Source organism: Pogona vitticeps, chromosome 13 (assembly GCF_051106095.1).
Source record: "Pogona vitticeps strain Pit_001003342236 chromosome 13, PviZW2.1, whole genome shotgun sequence".
Lineage (NCBI taxonomy): Eukaryota > Metazoa > Chordata > Lepidosauria > Squamata > Agamidae > Pogona > Pogona vitticeps.
Genome location: NC_135795.1, coordinates 10,571,959 through 10,594,543, shown reverse-complemented (window position 1 = coordinate 10,594,543; position 22,585 = coordinate 10,571,959). Strand labels below are relative to the sequence as shown.

At 45.9% G+C, this 22,585-nt stretch overlaps 1 protein-coding gene across 1 annotated transcript in view; it reads left to right on the top strand.

The window, feature by feature from the left end:
* The window catches only part of TRRAP (transformation/transcription domain associated protein), a 190,027-nt gene that overhangs the window by 27,333 nt on the left and 140,109 nt on the right, over positions 1-22,585 (top strand). The window contains 12 exon segments of the mRNA XM_072982772.2: positions 1,259-1,356; positions 1,574-1,768; positions 3,641-3,832; positions 7,078-7,243; positions 8,231-8,487; positions 10,027-10,227; positions 14,662-14,813; positions 15,950-16,149; positions 17,547-17,764; positions 18,820-19,017; positions 19,691-19,951; positions 21,357-21,518. Of these exon segments, the coding sequence (XP_072838873.2) occupies positions 1,259-1,356; positions 1,574-1,768; positions 3,641-3,832; positions 7,078-7,243; positions 8,231-8,487; positions 10,027-10,227; positions 14,662-14,813; positions 15,950-16,149; positions 17,547-17,764; positions 18,820-19,017; positions 19,691-19,951; positions 21,357-21,518 (2,300 nt within the window).

The window sequence follows — 22,585 nt, the reverse complement described above, 5'->3', positions numbered from 1 at the left end:
TTTTGGGATATGCTCTAGCAGTATAGGTTGAAAGATCAGCAGTTTGAATCCACGTGGCGGAGTGAGCTCCCCCCGTTGCTTGTCCTAGCTCCTGCCAACCGAGCCGTTCGAAAGCATGTAAAAATGCGAGTAGATAAATAGGTACCACCCTGGTGGGAAGGTCACAGCGTTCCATGTCTAGTCACGCTGGCCACGTGACCACCGAAACTGTCTTTGGAGAAATGCTGGCTCTATGACTTGGGGACGGGGATGAGCACCACGCCCTAGAGTCGGACACGATTGGACTAAATGTTAAGGGGAATCTTTACCTTTACCTAGCAGTGGAATTATGATGGGGAATCCTGTATGTCTCTTAGGAAATGCAGCTTATTGCCAGCAGAATGTTTTGGCCTCCGGCTGATTAGAATAGCCATAGTCCTTTGGATGGAGCTGTTGCCTCTATTTCTCCTAGCATTGTTTGGCTGAGGTGACTGGTTCATTGTGTCTTATGGTAGAGCCGGCCCTGGCAATTAGGCATTTGGCTTTCAGCTTGATTGCTCAGCTATTTTAAATATGCATAGGATCAGTTGGCGTGATAAATATACAGAATTACCCATGGGGGCAAACAATTTACTGAAACAATTCTTCGGCTAGAATCCTATTGGTTTGTGTTAGTTGTCTAACAATCATTCCAGCAGTATGAGCTGTTCTCTGCTCTGTCCTGCACCAGTTTTTCCTTTCGTTGTGCAGTTGATTGTGTGAGTCGTTGGTTGTGTGAGGGGCATCCCACAGCATGTGAAAAATGATTCCATGTCAGCTAATGGTGTCCAGAGAACTTCAGCTGAATGTTGGCCCTTGTGTTCAGATTGATCCATGATTCCCAATGTTGGGTCACCCAGGTGTTCTTGGACTGCATTTCCCAGAAGCCTTCACCAGTGGCTGTGCTGGCTGGGGGCTTCTGGGAGCTGCAGTCCAAGAACACCTGGGGGATCCAACATTGAGCATCACTGAGATAGACAATTCCGTTCTCATCGCAGGCGTTATTTTAGAAAATTCTCACTGGAGTCTGAGAGAAGGGAGGCTGTGTTTTCCGAGATAGCTTTTGTCATCAGAAGCCTTCCTAAATCATTGGGTTACTTTGAGTAAGAGAAAGATGGTGTGCACATTTAACAAATAATAATAGGCCTGCCCAATTCTGAAATAAATTGATAAAATGTTGTTACACTAACTCATTGTTCTATGACGTGTTCCCTTCTGTTTTCCATTTTTGTTTCTGCAGAAGCTCAGTTCATTCCCAACAAACAGCTACAGCCTAAAGAGACACAGATTTATATTAAACTGGTCAAATATGCAATGCAGGCTTTGGATATTTATCAGGTACGTATCCTAACCGATGTTTTGCTTTTATTGGTCTCTCTTTTGCCTGTGTCCTTTACCTGTTTTGCTTTGGAGGTTTTTCTTTGCTTTAGGATTACCTACCCTCTCCTTGCAGAGCTGTGTTTTAAAGGGACTTCTCGATATGTTGAGAGAAAGCTGATCCGAGCGGAAATAAAATAAAGCTGACGCTGGTTCTGTCCAATGTCTCTCGTCATAGGTTCAAATAGCTGGAAATGGCCAGACGTACATCCGAGTTGCGAATTGTCAGACGGTCAGGATGAAGGAGGAGAAGGAGGTCTTAGAGCATTTTGCTGGCGTCTTCACAATGATGAACCCTTTGACATTTAAAGAAATCTTTCAGACAACAGTTCCTTACATGGTGGAAAGAATCTCTAAGAACTATGCCCTTCAGGTAGTACCTTCTGTGCACTCGACAGTGACAATAGCCGTTCCTGAACTTGGTGCCTTGGGCTTAATAAATTCTAACAAAGACAATCTCTATAATATGTTCTTGAAGGCTTTTACGGCTGGGATCCGATGGTTGTTGTAGGTTTTTCAGGCTGGAGGTTTGGCCTCCAGAACTCGGCCGAACAGCCCGAAAAATCTACCACAATAATATCTATAATACCTTTGGATTTTAAGAGTTGGTTGAGGTTGGAGTTGGATTCTATGCCTGTGATTTAGACTGTGGAAAGAAAAAATGTAAATAAAATAAGTGAAAAGATCAACATTCTGCACCCAAATGGGCTGGTTACCTAATTCCTGATGCTAGACATGAACATAGGCATTGTGGGACTATTTGGTATATACCTAACCTTATCCTTTAAAAGGCTTGCAGCAGGGTGCTAGGGGAAAAGAAATCTCAATAAAAAGAGTTTCTTGAATACAGCTTTAAACGGACTTAGTGATTTGAGAATACGAATCGCCTCTCTGTGTTAATGGTGTGAGTGGTTGGTTGTATGATGAGCATTCTAGAGCACTTTAAAAATGTTTCCATGTGGGCTCGTTGTATCCAGGAACTTGAGCTGAATGTTGGAGCCTTGTGGAGCAATGGTTAGACTGCAGTACTGCAGCCGAAACTCTGCTCGTGACCCTGGGTTTAATCCCAGGTAGATGGCTCAAGGTTCACTCAGCCTTCCATCCTTATGAGGTTGGTAAATTGAGTACCCAGCGAGGTGGGGTGGGGGAGGCAGCGTGTGGCCTGCTTAATTAAACTGTAAACCGCTAGAGAATACTTTAAGTGCTATGGGATAGTATGTAAGCAGCATTCTTTGCTCTTATATATTGGGCTGTGTCTCTCTCTTGCTCTCTCTGTGTGTATATATTCAGCAGTATTTTGTGACCTCAGTAAGAATTTTAATATTTGACTATTTATTTAAAATATTAAAATATATTTACTCTGCCTTTTTCCTCAAAAGCACACTTGTGTCAATTGTGTTACACGTGCGCTTAGTCACTTAACATCAGGGATTAGGGTTAATTTTAGAGTTTAATTTACGTGTCTCAAATTTAACTGGGCCACACTCCTTGGGGATCTGCTAATTAAAAAAAACATGCTGGTTCTGATTTACTGTGCCATGGTTTCTGGAAAAAACACACGTATATTTGTTCCTACTGACTGGAACAACAACAACAAAAAATGCAAAAGATTTTTGGGATATTCCCTCCCCCACCCAGCTGCTTTTGATTTTTTCTTTAAAAAACAACAACTGGGTGTTTTGTGACTAAAATTTGGGGGAATGATCACAGCTGAAGCAAGGGGACAGTACAGTGGTGCCTCGCATAATGACGCCCTGTTTAACAACGAATCCGCATGGCGATGCGGATTTTGCAGTCGCAAAGCGATCGCATCGCGATGTTTTGAATGGCAAAACATTGCATTGTGATGATCGGTAAGCGGTTCCAAAATGGCTGCCGGAAGAAAAAATGGCCGCTCGCAGCGTTTTCGCGCCCTTTCCCTTGCATACCGGGCGGCGAAAATGGCGGCCGTATGGAGGATTTCCACATAGCGATGAGTTTATCCCCCATAGGAACGCATTGAAGGGGGTTCAGTGCGTTCCTATGGGTTTTTTTCTTTCGGATAGCGACGATTCTGGATAGCGATGATTTATCCAGAACGGATTATCGTCGCTATGCGGGGCACCACTGTATTGCAGAATGTCGACCTTACAAGGTCTAGCATGGAGTGACTTCTCCAGCAAAACGTGACTCTGAGGCTCTGTCCTGGGATGGGTGAGTTATGCAAAAATAAAAACACGATGTTTTTATCTTGGTCTGTTGACAGATTGTCGCCAATTCTTTCTTGGCCAACCCAACTACCTCGGCCCTGTTTGCTACAATCTTGGTGGAGTATCTCCTGGATCGGTTGCCCGAAATGGGCTCCAACGTCGAGCTGTCCAACCTCTACCTCAAACTCTTCAAGTTAGTCTTTGGCTCAGTTTCCCTCTTTGCCGCAGAGAACGAACAGATGCTGAAGGTAAGGCTGCAAAAGGAACCAGAATGGAAGGTTTTCTGGTCGTGTATCCAGCATGCCTTTTGAAAAATGCTGTATTCCGTTGATTGGTTGCGCTTTCGGCTGGCTTCCCATTCAAACAGGCTCTTGAACCGGTTCCATAATAATCATGTTGGAAAGACGAGACATAACATAAGAGGAAAAAAGCAAAGGGAGGGAAGAGGAAGTTACAGCGGTTGGTTCTCATGGGTTCTAAGGAGCAACACTGTCTGGAAAGCCAAACAAACCTCAATATGGTGTGTTACATCTAAACCATGGTGGGTTAGTTTGTGCATGGGGTAGGGGGTAGGGTTTGGTGCGTCTTTTTTTACTCAATGCATTACCCATCTAGCTACTCTGGGTGGTGTACCACAAATTTTGGAATCAGAATAACTGAGTTGGAAGGGATTGAATCCACCCCCCTGCTCAATGCAGGAATCCAAATCAAAGCACCTCCGATAGACGATTGTTCAGTTTTCTCTTGAATGTCTCCAGCGCTGGAGCGCTCGCCACCTCCCGAGGTCGTCAATTTCACTGTCATACTGCTGTAACAGTTAAGAAGTATTTTTCCTGATATTCAGCCTAAATCTGGTCTCCTGTCGTTTGAGCCCATTATGATGTGTCCTGCACTCCGGGATGACCGAGAAAAGATCCTGCCGCTCCTCTGTAGGACTACCTTTCACATATTTGAGAAGTGCTATAATTAAAATTATGTTATACAATAGTGCAGATCATAGACTATCCCAGACATAAATCATAACCCACGACAGGCAGCGAAAAAATTTCCAGCACAGGCAACAGTACTACATTATTCCTCTCCTCCCCCCTCCTATGTCCCAGCATTTGGGGGAGATTCTCCCTGCAAGCTTCTGAATAGTTCCGTTTTTAGGAACTTTTTACATATGTAAAGGGAGAGTGACTATCAGTTTTCCTGCGGGAGAGCATTCCAACTGCAGAGAGAATCTGGTTTCTGGTTACCATTTTCCGGGTTTCTCTGGGGGTTAACACCCTCACAGAGAGGCAGTTGAACTTGGCAGAAGACGTTCAGACGACACCACAAATCTTCGGTTATGCCTTGGTTTATATTCCAGCCATTAGGGTGACGTGCAGTAAAGCACTGACAATCGTACTTCCTTTTAAAAGGAAAAGAAGAGGCTACATCTCGGTTTCACACCTCTTATCATGCTCGGGAAGAAATTTGGCACACAATAGGGCTGAAGCTATTCTACCGATTAGGAAATCTGAAAAAAAAAAATTATAACGTAAACCAGTTTTGCAATGTACTGTAGGGTTTGCTCTTGAAATAGGTGGAAAAAGGGGGGGGGGAACCCCACAAATCCATCTGAAGACTTGAACTACACCTTTATTTCGTGACTAGTTTGCTCCGATTCCAATGAGTGTCTATTAAGACTCTATATTTCTCTTTACTGGACTTCTTTATTACCTGGTTAGTTCTGAGAACTTGCCTTTAAAAAAACCGCAGCCCACTGTTCTGCTTTCCTTTGTCTCTTCGTATGGTCCCGATTATTGACAGGTTAATAATTACACCCCAAGTACGTCCTGTGTTGTAAAGACCAGCTAAATGCGGGTGGCGCTCCCCTGCCGTGGGGCGTTGTGTCCCTTTCTTCAGCTGCTGGAACCAAGGTCACTTTCCTTTTACGAACGGCAAATCCAATTTAAATGGTGTGATATACCGCCCATCACCACGCCATGCCTGTTAAATTATTTGATTCTCGGGAATTGATGGTGTGGCCTTCGGTAGGCAATTTAATTTGAGCACCGAAAGCTCTTTTGCACCAATTGTGCTGCAAGGTCTAAGGCCTTTAGATGTTAATAAAACCCATAATTATTTTAGAGGTTTACCCGGGGTGAGGCTGCCTGTCTGCCCTCCATCCCTGAAATAGTTTGCAGAAAGCTTTACGTTTTATTTTTCTTTGTGAGAGTACTTTAATCTGAATTTCATTGTACTAATAACAATGACGTTCTTTTGGAGCATACTTTGGATTTGATGTATTCTGTATTCTGAGAGAGTATAAAGTGAAACAGGGGCAGTAGTAGACCTGAGAGCACCGTTTGCAGTGTGGGTAAAAATCAGCAAAATATTTAAATCAGTTTGATTCAACACACACGTTGAATCAAATTGATTTAAATCACAAATTAAATTGAAAAAATAGATTTAAAAAATTAAATTGTAGAAAAAAGTCCAATGTTTTGATTTAAATCAATTTGATTTCCATCAAATCCACCCTGAGTGTTTGCAACTGTAAGCTGTTAGTTTGCTTTATAAGACTTGATATGTACACTGCCCAGAATTTTGCTGTGCACTCATTGTGTGGTGGTGGGTGGTTTATAAATGTCAGAGGGAAGTAAGGAATATTAAATTTTTTTTTAATGTTGCTTTCAGGTTGTTTTTTTTTGCAGGTGGCAGTGATGCATAAATGTAATCTTAAAAAAATTCCTTTCCCCTCCCTACATTGTAGATTTATTAAATAGCGCTATGCCTTGGATTCAGATACATTAAAAGGTCCAGAGCAGTTTGAACGAAGGAAACCCAGGTTTAGTGCCCAGAGTGAGGAGAACCAGGTTTGCGGACCTATCCAGAATCAGAACCCAGATATATTCTGAAGCCCTGAATTGGCTTGACGACACATTGAGTTGGGGACATTGTACGTCGGGTTGGTATTGAGTTATGAATGGACCGCCATTTGTGTTTGCTAGAGTGCTGCTTCCGTTTAGATGTTCAGCAGGGGGGAAAAGCGTGAGAATGTTAACTTAGACGCTGGCCATCTGCCTTGGGTGTCTTTCTCTACCACACATTCCTTGGGAGTGCCAAGGTAGGGCTACCAACGCAAATGAATGCATACGACTTGCCTTCTGTTATGAGAGTTTGAAATGATGTCGTCCTGTCATGTCATCCTGCTGGGTAGTTTTCTAGGCTGCAGCTGGCGGTGCCTTTGCAAAGCATCTTGGGAGAGCGGCGTTCCAGAACTGCTATGCTAGAAGAGAGGCTCCGTCTACTGGTCTCCCCATTCAAGGATGGCTTAGGGTTGGTCTGGTGGACTTCCCAAGTCTCATCAAGCTGCCACTATGACCTCAGAAGAACCTTGTCATTGGGAACTGGCTGGTTTAAGTAACTAAAAGGAGTCTTTTTAAAACCTCTCTTTCCTCCCTCCCTCCTTTATGTTAAATGTATTCTTTTTCTTTCTTCCTTTCTTTTCTGTTTTTAACAGCCGCACCTACACAAGATAGTGAACAGCTCCATGGAGCTCGCCCAGACGGCTAAGGAGCCCTACAACTATTTCTTGCTGCTGCGGGCTCTCTTCCGATCCATTGGCGGGGGCAGCCACGATCTCCTGTATCAGGAATTTCTGCCTTTGTTACCCAACTTACTGCAAGGTAAGGAGAATGATAAAAGAGTAGTACAGTAATAAGAACGGAGTGCAGCCCTTTTCTGGGGGTTCCAGGTGGAGACTGCTTGAAAATGGTTTCCCGTTCCCTTCTACCTGGGTTGCCTTGGGACTGTGCAGCTTACCCAAAGCTACCTAGGCTGACTTTTCTCCCAGGAGACACAACGGGGAATTGATCTCCCGACCTTTGGCTCTGCAGCCAGATACCTAATTCATTGAGCTAGCCAGCCAACAAGAACGATAAGAGATGGGTGCACTTCCTTCTATGTCAATGAATGTCTCAGAACAAGTCTTTTAATGTTACGATGTATTAGATCCTTTGATGCATCCAGCCTCACTATGTTGCCTCTTGAGTGGTGGCGTTAGCTTTCCTGAGTTCCAGGTAGGTTTCTTTTGGAGCCCTGCCTGGAAATGCTGGGGATTTGGCTGCTGTTCTTCTGCATACTGAACATGTGTTTTACTATGGACTCCAGTAGTTTTTCCTTCAGAGCGCTAACTAGACCTGATCCTGCCTAGTTGTTCAAATCAGCTGGCATCAGCCATTCTCAGAGTTGACCACAGTAGCTGGCTGCTGTCAGCTTGAGTCCAAATTTACATCAACCCTTTCTGGGGTTTTCATGATACAGAAGTACTGAGCAGTGGATTACCTCTTCCTTTCTTCCTGGGGTGCCTTGGGACGGTGCAGCTTGCCCAAGGCCACCCGGGCTGGCTCTGTTCACAAGGTGGGGATTCAGGCTGCCAACATCTGTGTTACGAGCCCGATGCCTCTATGAGCTGTTCCAGCAGCAAGATGCACAACAGGAATTTAAAAAGAGAGATTTTCTGGTTTTGGTGCTATGGACCGTTTCTCGCTTTTATATTTGTATGTTGACGCGTGGGCCTCTTATTGTTGGGGGGTGGTCTGTAAAAATGTTCAAGGGTATGATAGCTGACGGCGGCGCGAGGGTTTTTATCGACGCCGGCTCCTCCCTTCCAGGTCTCAACATGCTGCAGAGCGGCCTGCACAAGCAACACATGAAGGATTTATTTGTCGAGCTTTGTCTCACCGTGCCGGTGCGCCTCAGTTCCCTCCTTCCTTACCTGCCCATGCTGATGGATCCTTTGGTGTCGGCCTTAAATGGCTCGCAGACGCTGGTCAGCCAGGGCCTGCGCACCTTGGAGTTGTGCGTGGACAACCTGCAGCCGGACTTCCTGTACGACCACATTCAGCCAGTGCGGGCGGAACTGATGCAGGTAAGACGAGGCAGTTGCCACCCAGAGACGCTAGAGGTCAGTCTTCCCTCGGCTACCTGAGCAGCTGGGCGTCCGTGCGAGTCATCTTCTCCTTGGGTGGGGCTGCGGCCTGAAAGCCACTCTTGACAAAACAGGCCTTGGCGTATCCGCAAAGCAGAGGGCTCTCCCGGAGAATCATCCGACAAAAACATTAATGTGCAAACCTTTGCCTTTGGGCTGAGGCAGTGGAAAGGAAAGGATCTTCTTTTTAATCATATTTGATCAAGAGTATAGCTTGCTCTCCTTTTTTTTTAAGGTCAGAGAGCCGAAAGAGTGTCTAATTGTCCCTTGAATTGCAAGGGTTCGAGCAGCACAGTTTTGGTTTTGCACAGATTTTTCCCCCAATAAATCAATTTTGTTTAGTCGTTTAGTTGTGTCTGACTCTTCGTGACCCCATGGACCAGAGCACGCCAGGTCCTCCTGTCTTCCACTGCCTCCCGGAGTTTGGTCAAATTCATGTTGGCAGCTTCAATGACACTATCCATCCACCTCGTCCTCTGCCGTCCCCTTCTCCTCCTGCCTTCACATCTTCCCAACATCAAGGTTTATTCCAAGGAGTCTTCTCTTCTCATGAGATGACCAAAGTATTGGAGCCTCAGCTTCAGGATCTGTCCTTCCAGTGAGCATTCAGGGTTGATTTCTTTCTGAATGGATAGGTTTGTTCTCCTTGCAGTCCTGGAGACTCTCAAGAGTCTCCTCCAGCACCACAGTGAAGCAGTACATAAGCATATATTTCAAGAAATAAATATTCAGCTGTGCTACTCTTTGTCTTGAGGACGTGGCCTGAGAAAGGCGAGATTCGTGGGCTTACCGAGGCCCCTATTGCTGGTGGCCCAGCTATAGCAGCCCTCTGGGCCGATACAGTAAACTCATATGTTCTCTCTGTGTGTCAGTCAACTGTTTATGCTTCATAGTAACGTTTTGGGAGAGCACACAAGTTCTATTTAATTTAATTTATTTATTTGTTCATTTTATTTATAAGCTGCCTTTCTCTTGAGAAGGGGACCTAAAGCAGCTCACAGTATTAAAAAGAATAGAATTAAAAACATAATAAGTTTAAAAAAAAGAGTTAAAGTCTGTGCTAAATAAAATACAATTGAATAATGAAACACAAATAAACATTAAAAACAGTCTTAACTTTTAAAAGGCATTTGGGGACTCGATTGTGATTGTTAAAAGCCTTATACGTGGATCTTGAAGGACACAGGTGTCCAGAATCCCCAACCCCCAATGTTGTTGAAAGGAGAAGTATATATAAATTAGGATGAAATTTGCTTTTAAACAGAAAATGTGATATTGGCCAAGGTCTCGGGCTATACATATATTTTAATCCTATGCTAGTGGAATTTGCAGTTTCTTCCTGTTCGTCCCCTGCGGTGCAAAAAGGTTTCCCCCTCCCAGAGAAGGTGATTGGCAAAATGAATCGCCCAAAGCAATCGCTTAGCGAGCCAAACGGTCTCTGAACCCCACTCTTGAATGTTTTCCAAACTTCCTCCAAAGGCCTTGTGGCGGACGCTGCGCAATCCTGCCGAGACCATTTCCCACGTGGCTTACCGGGTGCTGGGCAAGTTTGGCGGCAGCAACCGGAAGATGCTGAAGGAGTCTCAAAAGCTGCAGTACGTCGTGACCGAGATTCAAGGCCCCAGCATTACCGCCGAGTTCGCCGACTGCAAAGCCTCCATCCAGCTCCCCATGGAGAAGGTGAGGTCTGCTTTTTTTTTTCTCCCTGCTGTGGGCTGTTTGTTCAGCCACACATTTCCAGATGTTCATGCCAACCGTAGGCATCTTAGGCTCAAGGAACTGCTTTCTGTTGCAGCCCTTCTGAACCCCTAAATCCAGGAAGTCATGGAAGGGGTGTCTTAGGCTCTTTCGATGGATTCCATCTCCCATCATCCTTCGCTGCTGGCTGTGTTGGCTAGCGCTGATGGGAATTGCAGCCCATCTGCCTCTGGAGGACTACCTCTTCCCTGCTAACAAATTCCTCTTATTCTGCCTTCTAAACTTCTACCGCCATTGCCGTGAATATAAGGGGTCCCTGGTGTTGTTATCCTACGAATGTTTTCTCGCAAAAGAAGTCTGCTGAGTTAAATGAGCTTACCACCACATATAATGGCCCAGATCCTTTTCATAACTTGCTCCATATCAGGAGGATGATGTCACCAGCTGCAGTGGTTTTTTAGAAATAACATTTTTTCCCCAGTTCCTCCCCCCAAGATCCCATGGGATCCCTTTTGTTGATTACTTTTGGGGCAATTTGAGGAGTCTTTAATTCCTAAAGACTGCTGCTGTTGGAAGGTTCAGCCTGTGGGTGGCTGTTTTGGGGAGTTAAATGCCACCCCCATCCCATGACTCCCAGTGCCATTCTCATGATTTTTTAAAAATATTTTAATATTTCATATTTAATAAATTAAAATTTAGTAATGTTTAATAATAAATATTGGATGGATGGATGGATGGATGGATGGATGGATGGATGGATGGATGGATGGATGGATGGATGGATGGATGGATGGATGGATGGATGGATGGATAGATAGATAGATAGATAGATAGATAGATAGATAGATAGATAGATAGATAGATAGATAGATAGATAGATAGATAGATAGATAGATAGATAGATAGATAGATAGATAGATAGATAGATAGATAGCATGGTAAAAGGGGAAAAAAACCCAGAAAATTATTTTCACATGCATAATCAAAACTGGTCACTAGAGGGCACCAGAGGCTGTGCTCTATATTTTTTGCTAACGAGTATTCCTAGCGTGGTCTCTCCTCTAGTTGCTAGTTCTGGTAAAACATGTGAAAATAGTTTTTCTGGATTTTTTTTCTTTTTCGTATTTTTAATATTTTCAGACCATGGATAAGTGAAACCATGGAACGCGATCCCGCGGATATGGGGGTCCTACCATGATCGTTTCCTACATTGTCGTGGAAATTAATCTAGTGGAGCATGCCCTGTTTATTTATATGATGGACAGTGCTTTCTGGTTGGCATTGGGTCCACATCACAACTGTGATTTCTTGAATCCTTGTCCACCATCAAGCGACCACCTCTTAGCACTGATCTAAGTCGATGTCTTCTTTGCCTTCCTGGTAATGCTTTATAAATAAGACATAGTACAGTGGTGCCCCACATAGCGACAATAATCCGTTCCGGAAAAATTGTCGCTCTCCGGAATCGTCGCTATCCGAAATGAAAAAGCCCATAGGAATGCATTGAAACCCCTTCAGTACGTCCCTATGGGCTGGAAACTCACAGTTATGTGAAAATCCTCCATATGGCCGCCATTTTCGCTGCCCAGTAAGCGAGGAAAGGGCGCGAAAACACAGCGGGCGGCCATTTTTTTGGCGGCCATTTTGGAACCACCGATCAGCTGTTTTTAAAACATTGCTATGTGGAAATCGGTAAGCAAAACGGTAAGCAATCACAAAAAAACATCGCTATGCGGATTCATTGTTAAACAAATCGCTCGTTGTGCAGGGCACCACTGTAATATGTTGCGGCCTGGCAAGTTTTCTGCATTTTATTTTATTTTTATTTTTTTGCTCTTGCCAGAAAGTTGGCAAAGGCAAATCCGTCTACCCTTTCTTGATTCCTACGTAGCTCTGAGCATGACGCAAGCATAACACAAAGTGTTTTCAAGTGTGCCTGCTCAGAATGAAAGTGTTTGTCGGCTTCTTGAGTTTGATTCAGAAGCCATCTCTGTGTACGTCACGCATCTGTAGACCTCAAGAATCTGAACACAGGGCAGGCACCGAAAATCCATCTTTTGTGTTCGCTCTCCTGGTGAGACATGTTCCACCCCAGTGGCCTGTGGGAAATTCATTGTGTGCATTTCATTCCCCCCCTTTTGGCAAACACAATAAAGGTTGGGTAAGAGATGCAGGAGGCCAGATGAATTCAAGAGTGGAAGGATATTTCTTTCCAAATTGAGAAGGAGGTGGTGGCGGAGCGGAGTCCACAGGATCCAAAGGTCACTTTATCTACATAATTTTATATCAAGTGTTTAAGCATGGATGATTGGATTTTCCTTTTGCAGTCCGTTAGGCAATGAAATTTCTTATTTCATGGTTCTGAAGCGAATTTTGCAGCCGGACTACATTTGATCAATGTCCTATTTGAAGGGGAGGCAGTTGCCTTTTTGCTTTTAGAGCCAAAAAAAGGGGGGGGGGAATGAAGAAGGCTTGCCCGTGTGAGAGAGGGAGAGAGACGGTGAGAAAGACGACGGGATGATAAGTTTTATTGGGCCACCTTCATCTGGGAACACGGCGATCTCTGGCGCTTCGTGGAATCATTGCCGTAAAAAGATTCCTGTAAATTGTCATTAAGTTGGCCTCAAGGCCGACTGTCTCATTCTGGAGTTTTATTTATGGAGTTCTTACGCTCTGGTGTGTAGTGTTTTCGTACATGTGCGTATGAAAGTTTGAATTCTTTTATAAGCTACTCAAAAGTGGCACTTGACTACCCTTACAGTGTGACCTAAATCCTGTTACTGGAGCCCTGCCAGGCTATATGGTTGAGGTCGTCTGATGCGGTCATGCCGTGGACCTTTTGGGGCAATAAAAAGTCTCCTAGACCTCGCCTCTGGGTTTGGGGGGCATCTAGGCATCCCATTCATCTAGGAGATGTCTTGGGGAGTCGTGGAGTGGGAGAGACCAATTTAAAGCGGGGAGATTGCTGGTCGTGGTCCTGTCGGTTGGGTTTTGTGGCTGTTGGATTTTCCCTGGGGGAGGCAGGAAGTTGACCCCTGGGCTACACAGAGTTGGGTTTAAGGGAAAGCGTGTGCTAACTCCGTTGATTTTTCAAGTTTCGGGGGAGAAAGACATTGTAGTTTTGTCTACAAGATATCGATCATGGAGGAAGGCCTCTGCTGGATTTGACCAAAGGCTCATCTGCATCTGTATAGTGATGTCTCGCTTAACGACGATAATCCGTTCCAGGAAAATAGCTGTTAAGCGAAAACATGGTAGAATGAAAATAAAAACCCCATTGAAACACATTGAAACCCTTTCAGTGCGTTCCAGTGGGGTAAAAACTCACCGTCCAGCGAAGATCCTCCATACGGCGACCATTTTTGCTGCCTGTATAGCGAGGAATTTATCACTAAACACAGCAGGGAGCCATTTTAATCACCTGGCGAGTTTGAAACTGCTCAAAAAACATCGTTTTGTGAAGAATCGGTTCCCGAAGCAGGGAACCGATGATCGCGAAGTGAAATTCCCCCATTCAGACCATCGTTTTGCGATCGCAAAAAGATTGTCATTAAGCGGATTCGTCGTAATGCGGGGCAATCATAAAGCGAGGCACCACTGTATTCTATTCATCCACAGTAGTGTGATGTCTTGATGAAATTTAGAAATGGGGCCCAGATACACAGTCCCTTTCCTGTTCGTTGTCTCCAGCAACTGCCTCTAATCCTATTGCATCTTTTGAAAGGAATTATTTTTCATGGAAGAATTTTGTCTAGAGATGGGCACAAATTGCTGATTCGTTTACCTGCCAAGCAGATGTTCAGCACTTCCCAGCCCCGACTTTGGCAGGTGCCCCTTCAGAGACACCATCCAGAGGAGGTGATGCTGGGGCCCCATCTCCAAGTGGGTGCCAGCCAGGAGACATGGGGCTGGAAATCGCCAAACACCAGTTCAGCTGGTAAACGAACTGGCATGATCCAGAGGTCCGTGCCCTTCTCTAGTTCTGTTTAATCAGGTGCTCAGCTGTGTGATGGGGTGGCTCTGGAACCTGCCCCAGATGTCCACGTGGCTTCCCTTCCAAAGGAACAGATGGACCTTTGATCTCCTTGCTCTGGCTGCTTGCATTATTTATTTCCTGCCTAGAGGATGTGAAGGATACTTATTTTTTAATAAGCTTAAGCTTTTGTGACTGTTCAATAATGCATTTACAAGAATCAGGCCTGACCTGCTTTTCATTAACTAGGCTGACGGCCATCATTAAACTCCAGCCAAGCCAACTCAACGTGTCCTGCGTCTAACCCCCTTTGAGAGTCATTGGCCCTCCTATCTTGTGCATAACATGGACTCCCCTGAGTTCTGCACGGCGCGAAGCTCTGCTCTTTGTCTGTGCCTGCTGAAGAAAATGTTTTCCTTTTTCTCCCTCTGTTCTCTCTCAAGGCTATCGAAACGGCTCTGGACTGCTTGAAGAGTGCCAACACAGAGCCGTACTATCGGAGGCAGGCCTGGGAGGTGATCAAATGCTTCTTGGTGGCCATGATGAACCTGGATGATAACAAGCATGCTTTGTATCAGCTTCTTGCGCATCCCAAGTAAGAGGACTCTTTTGCAGAAAGGAAACATTAAAACCCCTCTGTTTGGTAGATTATGCCTTGTTCTTGAGGATGGCCGATTACTTGTAATTTAGGAAGGAAAGAAATGAAAATAAGGAGGTGAGGGATTTGGAAAGTGTATGGGTTACTGTCCGTACCTTCCAGTTAGCAGTAAGTTCATTTGCACCTTCTGTTTCTATAAACTTGTGTTAATCATGGTTTGTTCCTTAAACCTCAGTTTGCACAACAAGTTTGATCAAACAACTGATGGTGTGCCTCCATATCTAATGCGGGTTCCTCTTACCCTCTTTTGTCAACCGATATCTTGAAGAGTGGGCAGCTGAGGAAGGAAACCCAGAACAGGCCATGTTTGGAACAAGCCAGAATAAAACATGGGTTTTGATGGGTTGGCAAACCATGGCTTGTTTGCAGAAGTGGGTTTATGCCCTGCAACGATACACATATTAACAAACCACAGTGTGGTTTATGATGTGGGAGGGGAGGTGTCAGGTTTTTTTGCCTGCCGCCCTTTCTTCCCAACAAGCCATCAAGATTGTTTATAATTTGGCCCAGATCTGCAGAATTACAGTGGTGCCCCGCATAGCGACGATAATCCGTTCCAAAAAAATCATCGCTATACGGATTCGTCGCTATGCGGAACAAAAAAGCCCATAGGAATGCATTAAAACACATTTAATGCATTCCTATGGGCAAAAAACTCACCGTTCTGTGAAAATCCTCCATGCGATCGCCATTTTCGCTGCCCAGTAAGCGAGGAAAGGGCGCGAAAACACTGCGGGCAGCCATTTTATTTACCCGGTGGCCATTTTGGAACCACCGATCAGCTGTTCGGTCAGCGAAACACTTACCGATCATCGCAAAGTGATGTTTTACCATTTTAAACATCGCAATGCGATCGCAAAAATGATCGCAAAAAGCACATCGCTATGCGGATTCATCGTTAAACGAAGCGCTCGTTATGCGGGGCACCACTGTACAGTCAAGTGCTTTTAGCTCCAACACTGGATGCACAGACAAGATTGTCCCGGCTTGGTTTAGAACATGGCGTTTACTGTCTTGAGATCCGTCAGTGCCATAATTGATTGCATCTCCAGGCTTCACCTTGGTCTTTGCAGCTTCACGGAGAAGTCTATTCCCAGCGTCATCATCTCCCACCGGTACAAAGCCCAGGACACGCCCGCCCGCAAAACCTTTGAGCAGGCCTTGACGGGGGCCTTCATGTCGGCCGTGATCAAAGATTTACGCCCCAGCGCGCTTCCCTTTGTGGCCAGCTTAATTCGTCATTATACGATGGTGGCCGTAGCCCAGCAGTGTGGTGAGTAAATGATAGCTTCGCCGTTTGGAATGAGACACGCTCCATCTGCTTGCACATATTTAGGAGAGAGAGAGAGAAAAAAAATCAGACTGCTAAATACAAGTTACCTGGCTGTAATGGGAGGCGGGGATGTTGGCGAAGCCGGAAGGATGCAGTGAGATGGGATGGCCAGTGTTTTTTTTTTTTAGTTTAGTCAAACCACCCATGTTCAAGGAGGAAGGTGTCACGGCAGGGATGGCTATGGAGCAGGGCAGGAAGCGAATAAGGAACTATAAAAGAAATGGTTGTATTGAGCCTCCATCTTCAAGAGCACTGTATCGGTTGCTTTAGAGCGGAAGCCAAAAGGAGGTAGAGGCAGAGAGAAAAGAGTCCAGGCCACAACTCGTGAAAGCTGCTGCCTCCCGATCTAGCAAGAGTGACGAATCCTTCCTGGGGTTTAGTAGAAACTTTATAGCAACTATCCAAAGTTATGAGTCCCCTCCTCAAAACATGTTCGGCGCCTTTGAAGGGAGGACTAAAAGCTGGAGCGGATTCACAATCCCTCGCAAAACCAAGGCCACCAGGCTCCGACCCTTTCCTCTCTTTTTCTTCTTCTTTCGTTTTCTGCCCTCCCTTGTTAAACCCCATTGAGCTTGTCTGGTTTTGGAAGCTAAGCAGGGTCAGATCCGGTTGGATGAGAGACTACTGGGGAACACCAGCAATTTCCTTGCAGAGCGAGGAGTGAGTTCTCCCCGAAACTCTTCTGCTGCTGTCAAAGTTGAGCTAAATGGGCAAAGGGTCTGACACCTTCCAATGTTTTCCTGCTCCCTGTGTCTTCTCCTTGTCCCTTCAGGGTTTGCTAGGGAAGTTGGTTCTATGGAGGCTTGGAGTGATAACGATCCAAGAGTTTTTTTTTTTTAATAATACTAAGTGCACCATGTGGCTTCAGGACAGGACATTTTCTGCCCCTTTGATAGAACCCCGTTAAGTTTTTGCATATGAAGGAAGAGGATGCTTCCTGACCACACCACCAGAACTCGGGAGGCAGTAAAGGCGTGACGTTGCTTAATGGAACGGTCTGGCAGAAAGTTTAAGGCAGCAGGCAGAATAAAGTGCTTCTTCGCACCATGCAGGATTATGGAATTTCCCCTTCCCTTAATTTGGTAACAGCTGATTGACCTAGGCAGCTTTAGAATTAGCAGTGATAGCGATGGTGCAGGGTAGAAAGCTAATAAGGAAATGTAAAATAAATGGCTACGTTGAACCTCCATGTTCAAGAGCAGTGTGCACCGAAATGTCAGTGGGTGAATTCTTCTTCCTGTACAAGTAGGCTTGCTTGTGTAATCTTGTCTAGTTGAAGAATCTTACGTTTGCTTATCTTTCCCCCCTTTGTTTTTCTCTCTCTCTCTCTCTTCCAGGCCCTTTCTTGCTTCAATGTTACCAGGTTGGGAGCCAGCCTAGCACCGCCATGTTTCATAGTGAAGAAAACGGATCGAAAGGCATGGATCCCTTGGTGCTGATTGATGCCATCGCCATCTGCATGGCCTACGAGGAGAAGGAGCTTTGCAAAATAGGGGAGGTGGCGCTAGCAGTGATGAACGACGTTGCCAGCATCATCCTGGGATCAAAGGAAAGGGTGAGGAAGCTGGACCTATGCACATCAGCTTGAGCTGCATTCTTGGACTTCCTCGTTCTCACCTGGTCCATGCATGTCTTCCCCCCCTTTTTTAAAACCCTTCCTTGTAATGTATTTTCTGAAAGGCGCATGCATTTCAAGATTCAGTGGTGCCCCGCATAGCGAGGTTAATCCGTTCCGGATTAACCGTCGCTATGGGGAAACATCGCTATACGGAACGGAAAATGCCATAGAATGGCTCTTAAACTCACCGTTCTGCGAAGTTTCTCCATAGCGCTGCCATTTTCGCACCCTCGGTAAGCGAGGGCAGGGCGCGAAAATGGTGCGGGCGGCCCTTTTCTTCACCCGGCGGCCATTTTGGAACCGCCAATCAGCTGTTCCCAAAATGGTTGCCGGGTGCAGAAATTATCGCAATGCGATGTTTAGCCTATCTAAATATCGCAATGCAATCACATTAGCAACCCCAAAAAACGGGTCGCTATGCGGATTCTTCGTTAAACGGTGCGCTCGTTAAGCGAGGCACCACTGTATATGCATTGCCCTAGTGTATTCCTCCCATTGACTCAAGTAGGTTTGTGTCCCGTTGATTGGTTTATTTCAGTGGTCCCCAACCTTGGGTCACCCGGGCGTTCTTGGAGCGCAATTCCCAGAAGCCTTAGCCACCAGCTGTGCCGGCCAGGCTTTTTGGGAGCCGCAGTCCGAGAACACCCGGGCGACCCGAGATTGGGGCCCACTGATTGATTTGTATTTGTAACTTGCTTTTTCCCTAATGCAGGGACCACGGTTACGTGTCCCCTGAATCACACCTAGGTACAGCTAACATTCCCAGTGCATCTTGTTGGAGAAATCGGTTGGCAAGGGCTGTCCATTGTGTGGCCATTTTCTTCTTCCAGTGGCCTCTCTCTCTCTCTCTCTCTCTCTGGTGAACCTGATGGTTCCCCTAGTTTCCCACTCTGTACGTGATTGGTTATGTGCCAAAGCGTGCAGCTAGTGCCCGCTTCTTGTACCCTTGGCTAGCTGATCCACATGTGTGCCGGTCTCTTCCTCCACTCTAGGCTTGCCAGCTCCCGTTGTTCTCCTACATCGTGGAACGTCTCTGCGCCTGCTGCTACGAGCAAGCCTGGTACGCCAAGCTGGGCGGCGTGGTGTCGATTAAGTTTCTCATGGAGCGGCTGCCTCTCATTTGGGTGCTTCAGAACCAGCAGACTTTCCTCAAGGCCTTGCTGTTTGTCATGATGGACCTCACCGGAGAGGTATGTTCCCAACAGATTTAGGGCGTACGGTCAGTTGCTTTGGAGCTGGACCTCCCCATTCAAATCTACCCTTAACGTCCTTAAACGGTGGTTGACAACCTTTTGGCGAAACGGGAACCCTGATATTTGTGTCACCAAATCCCTTCATCATAATTGAAGGCAAGGATAGAAAGGATTTGTTTTCCAGAGAGATACAAGGATGGTCCATAAGTCAAGTTTGGAACAGAATCATTATGTGTTGCGCTAGCTTTTTTTCTCTTTGATAAAATGTGTGTCTAAACACTAGGTTGCGTAGAATACCAGGGACTTTAGGGGGCTACTTAGCAGCGTTTCAGAGTGATGGAACATGCGCGAGAAGAACACTCTGGGGATGGATGAACAAGATTTTCCATGGGAACTGAAGTTTATTGAATGAAATTTTGTAATAAACTCTGCTTCCAGCACTTTGGGCTTAACAGCTGAGGCTTTTGAAGCCCTTGTGCCTTGGGAATGATCAATAGCAGAGTCATTCTTAGCTACTGCAATTGATCGGCGCAGTATTCGGTCTGTCGCTGAACTGCAAAGCCTTTTAATCTGTTCTTGAGCCTGCCTTTTCTTTGCGATGTGGTTGACAGCCTGGTTGACTGAGAGTCCCTTGCGTTACTGGTCCCTAATTGAACTGCCCTTGGCGTAGGTCTCGAACGGAGCAGTGGCGATGGCCAAAACCACCCTCGAGCAGCTCTTGATCCGGTGCGCGACTCCTCTGAAGGATGAGGAGAAGACGGAAGACATCCTCACCGCTCAGGAGAAATCTTTCCACCACGTGACCCATGACTTGGTGCGGGAAGTGACCTCTCCAAATTCCACCGTGCGGAAGCAGGCGATGCACTCTTTGCAAGTCCTCGCCCAAGTCACGGGGAAAAGCGTCACCGTGATCATGGAGCCACATAAAGAGGTGAGGCCCCTGTTCCTTCCCCAAGGCCTGCCTGGTGGATGTGACCACATGAGCTGGCGGAATGAACCGCATAATGAAAAAAGCAGACTCGGGAAATAGATTGACCGCCCTGCTGAAATAGCATTCAAGAAAGAAAGCTTCGAATCCTCCAAAACTCTTCCTTAGGCTGAGTGTGTTTGTTGTTGTTTAGTCGTTTAGTCGTGTCCGACTCTTTGTGACCCCATGGACCAGAGCACGCCAGGCCCTCCTGTCTTCCACTGCCTCCCGGAGTTGGGTCACATTCATGTTGGTCGCTTCAGTGACACTGTCCAACCGTTTCATCCTCTGTCGTCCCCTTCTCCTCTTGCCTTCACACTTTCCCAACATCAGGGTCTTTTCCAGGGAGTCCTCTCTTCTCATGAGATGGCCATAGTATTGGAGCCTCAGCTTCAGGAGCTGTCCTTCCAGTGAGCACTGAGGGTTGATTTCTTTCAAAATGGATAGGTTTGTTCCATTTGCAGTCCAGGGGACTCTAAAGAGCCTCCTCCAGTACCACAATTCAAAAGCATCAGTTCTTCCGCGGTCAGCCTTCTTTATGGTCCAGCTTTCACTTCCATACATAGCTACAGGAAAAACCATAGCTTTGACTGTTCAGACTTTTGTTGGCAAGGGGATGTCTCTGCTTTTTAAGATGCTGTTGAGGTTTCTTATCGCTTTCCTCCCAAGAAGCAGGTGCCTTTTGATTTCGTGACTGCTGTCACCATCTGCAGTGATCATGGAGCCCAAGAATGTAAAATCTGTCACTACCTCCATGTCTTCCCCTTCTATTTGCCAGGAGGTGAGAATAATAGAATGGGAAAAGCTCAGAGATCATCCTGGCCAGATGTTAAGGCCAGGGAGATGGGAGATACTTCAGCCCTTAAATGGAGACTGGAAACTTAAGGAATCTGCTTGAGAAGTGGTTTTATCCAGATTCACCTGGACAGATGGAGACTTACTACTGCCTGTCTCCAATTCTTTATACCAGTGGTTCCCAACCTTGGGTCCCCAGCTGTTCTTGAACTACAACTCCCAGAAGCCTTCACCACTAGCTTTACTGGCCAGGATTTTGGAGAGTTGGAGTCCCAAGAACATCCGGAGACCCAAGATTGGGAAACCACCGCTATGTACCATTGTTGTCTTCAGAGTTTGGGGATAGGTGGAAGTGACGGTTATGATTTACTAGTAACAACAGCACCAACAAGGAACACCTTGCAAGTAGAAAGTCAGCTAGTTCAAGGGTGATTGGTTAGATCCCAGTCTTTTCCCCGATGGCCCTGCGTTGTTTTGTTTTGAGACTTTTCGCGTGGATAGGGATGGCGTGGAATTTGGGCTGGCGATGTTCAAGCTATGCAGAGCTGACCTAACTCTGCTGTCTCTTTCTTAGGTCCTCCAAGACATGGTTCCTCCGAAGAAGCACCTGCTGAGACACCAGCCTGCCAACGCTCAGATTGGTTTGATGGAAGGGAACACGTTCTGCACCACCCTTCAGCCCAGGCTTTTCACTATGGATCTCAATGTGATGGAGCACAAAGTATTCTATACGGAGGTACCTGGCATGCATCTAAATCAGCGCTTCTGAAGCTTCGGTCCCCAGGTGTTCTTGGACTACAACTCCCAGAACTGGCCAGCACAGCTGGTGATGAAGACCTCTGGGAGTTTTAGTCCAAAAAAAGTCTAAAGACTTGAGGTTGGGAACCACTGGTCTACATGACCCTCTCTCTGTTGCTCTTAATCTTGACTCTTTGGGTGTCATCTTGAGAATGCAGTGGTGCCTCGCATTACGATGTTAATTCGTTCCAGCGAAATCGCTGTAGAACGAAAACGTAATGCGAAAATAAAAAGTCCATTGAAACGCATTGAAACCCCTTCAGTGCGTTCCAATGGGCTGGAAACTCACTGTCCAGCGAAGATCCTCCATAGGGCGGCCATTTTCGGTGCCTGTGCAGCAAGGAATCTGTCCCAGAAAACAGCGGGGAGCCATTTTAGTTACCCGGCGGCCATTTTGAAACCGCCAATCAGCTGGAGGAAAATCGTCGTTTTGTGAAGAATTGGTTCCCGAAGCAGGGAACCAATCATCGCAAAGCGAAAAAACCCCATTCAGACCATCGTTTTGCGATCGCAATTGCTATCGCAAAAAGATCGTCGTAATGCGGTTTCGTCGTAATGCGGGGCAATCCTAAAGCGAGGCACCACTGTATTTATCTAAGACTTACAGCCTTTCAGGGGACAGAAGTGAGCTGTGATCATTCTTCTTTTGTAACACATGGATATTATAAAGTTTATACTAGAACCGACCGTTATGTGGACCCTGGGGCATCCTTTTATTGCCCCCCCCCCAGGACTTCCATCTGCAGTAATGAAAAATGAAGAAACTTGATTTCTTTTCTCCATTTCTTAATAAGGAAAAAAAAATTAAGAAAAAGAAATTAAGAAAGCAGAATTCTTCACTTAATGACACCCTCCACCCCATAAGAGCTCCAAATATCCCCCCCCCAAAACGAGGTGGGGAAAAACTGGACAGATCTGATTACTAGGAGTATGGGGTGCATCTTACGTACTGCCTGTCACCCCCTGTTTCTGGCTTAGTTATCCCTATTTTATCTTTGCCAAGGT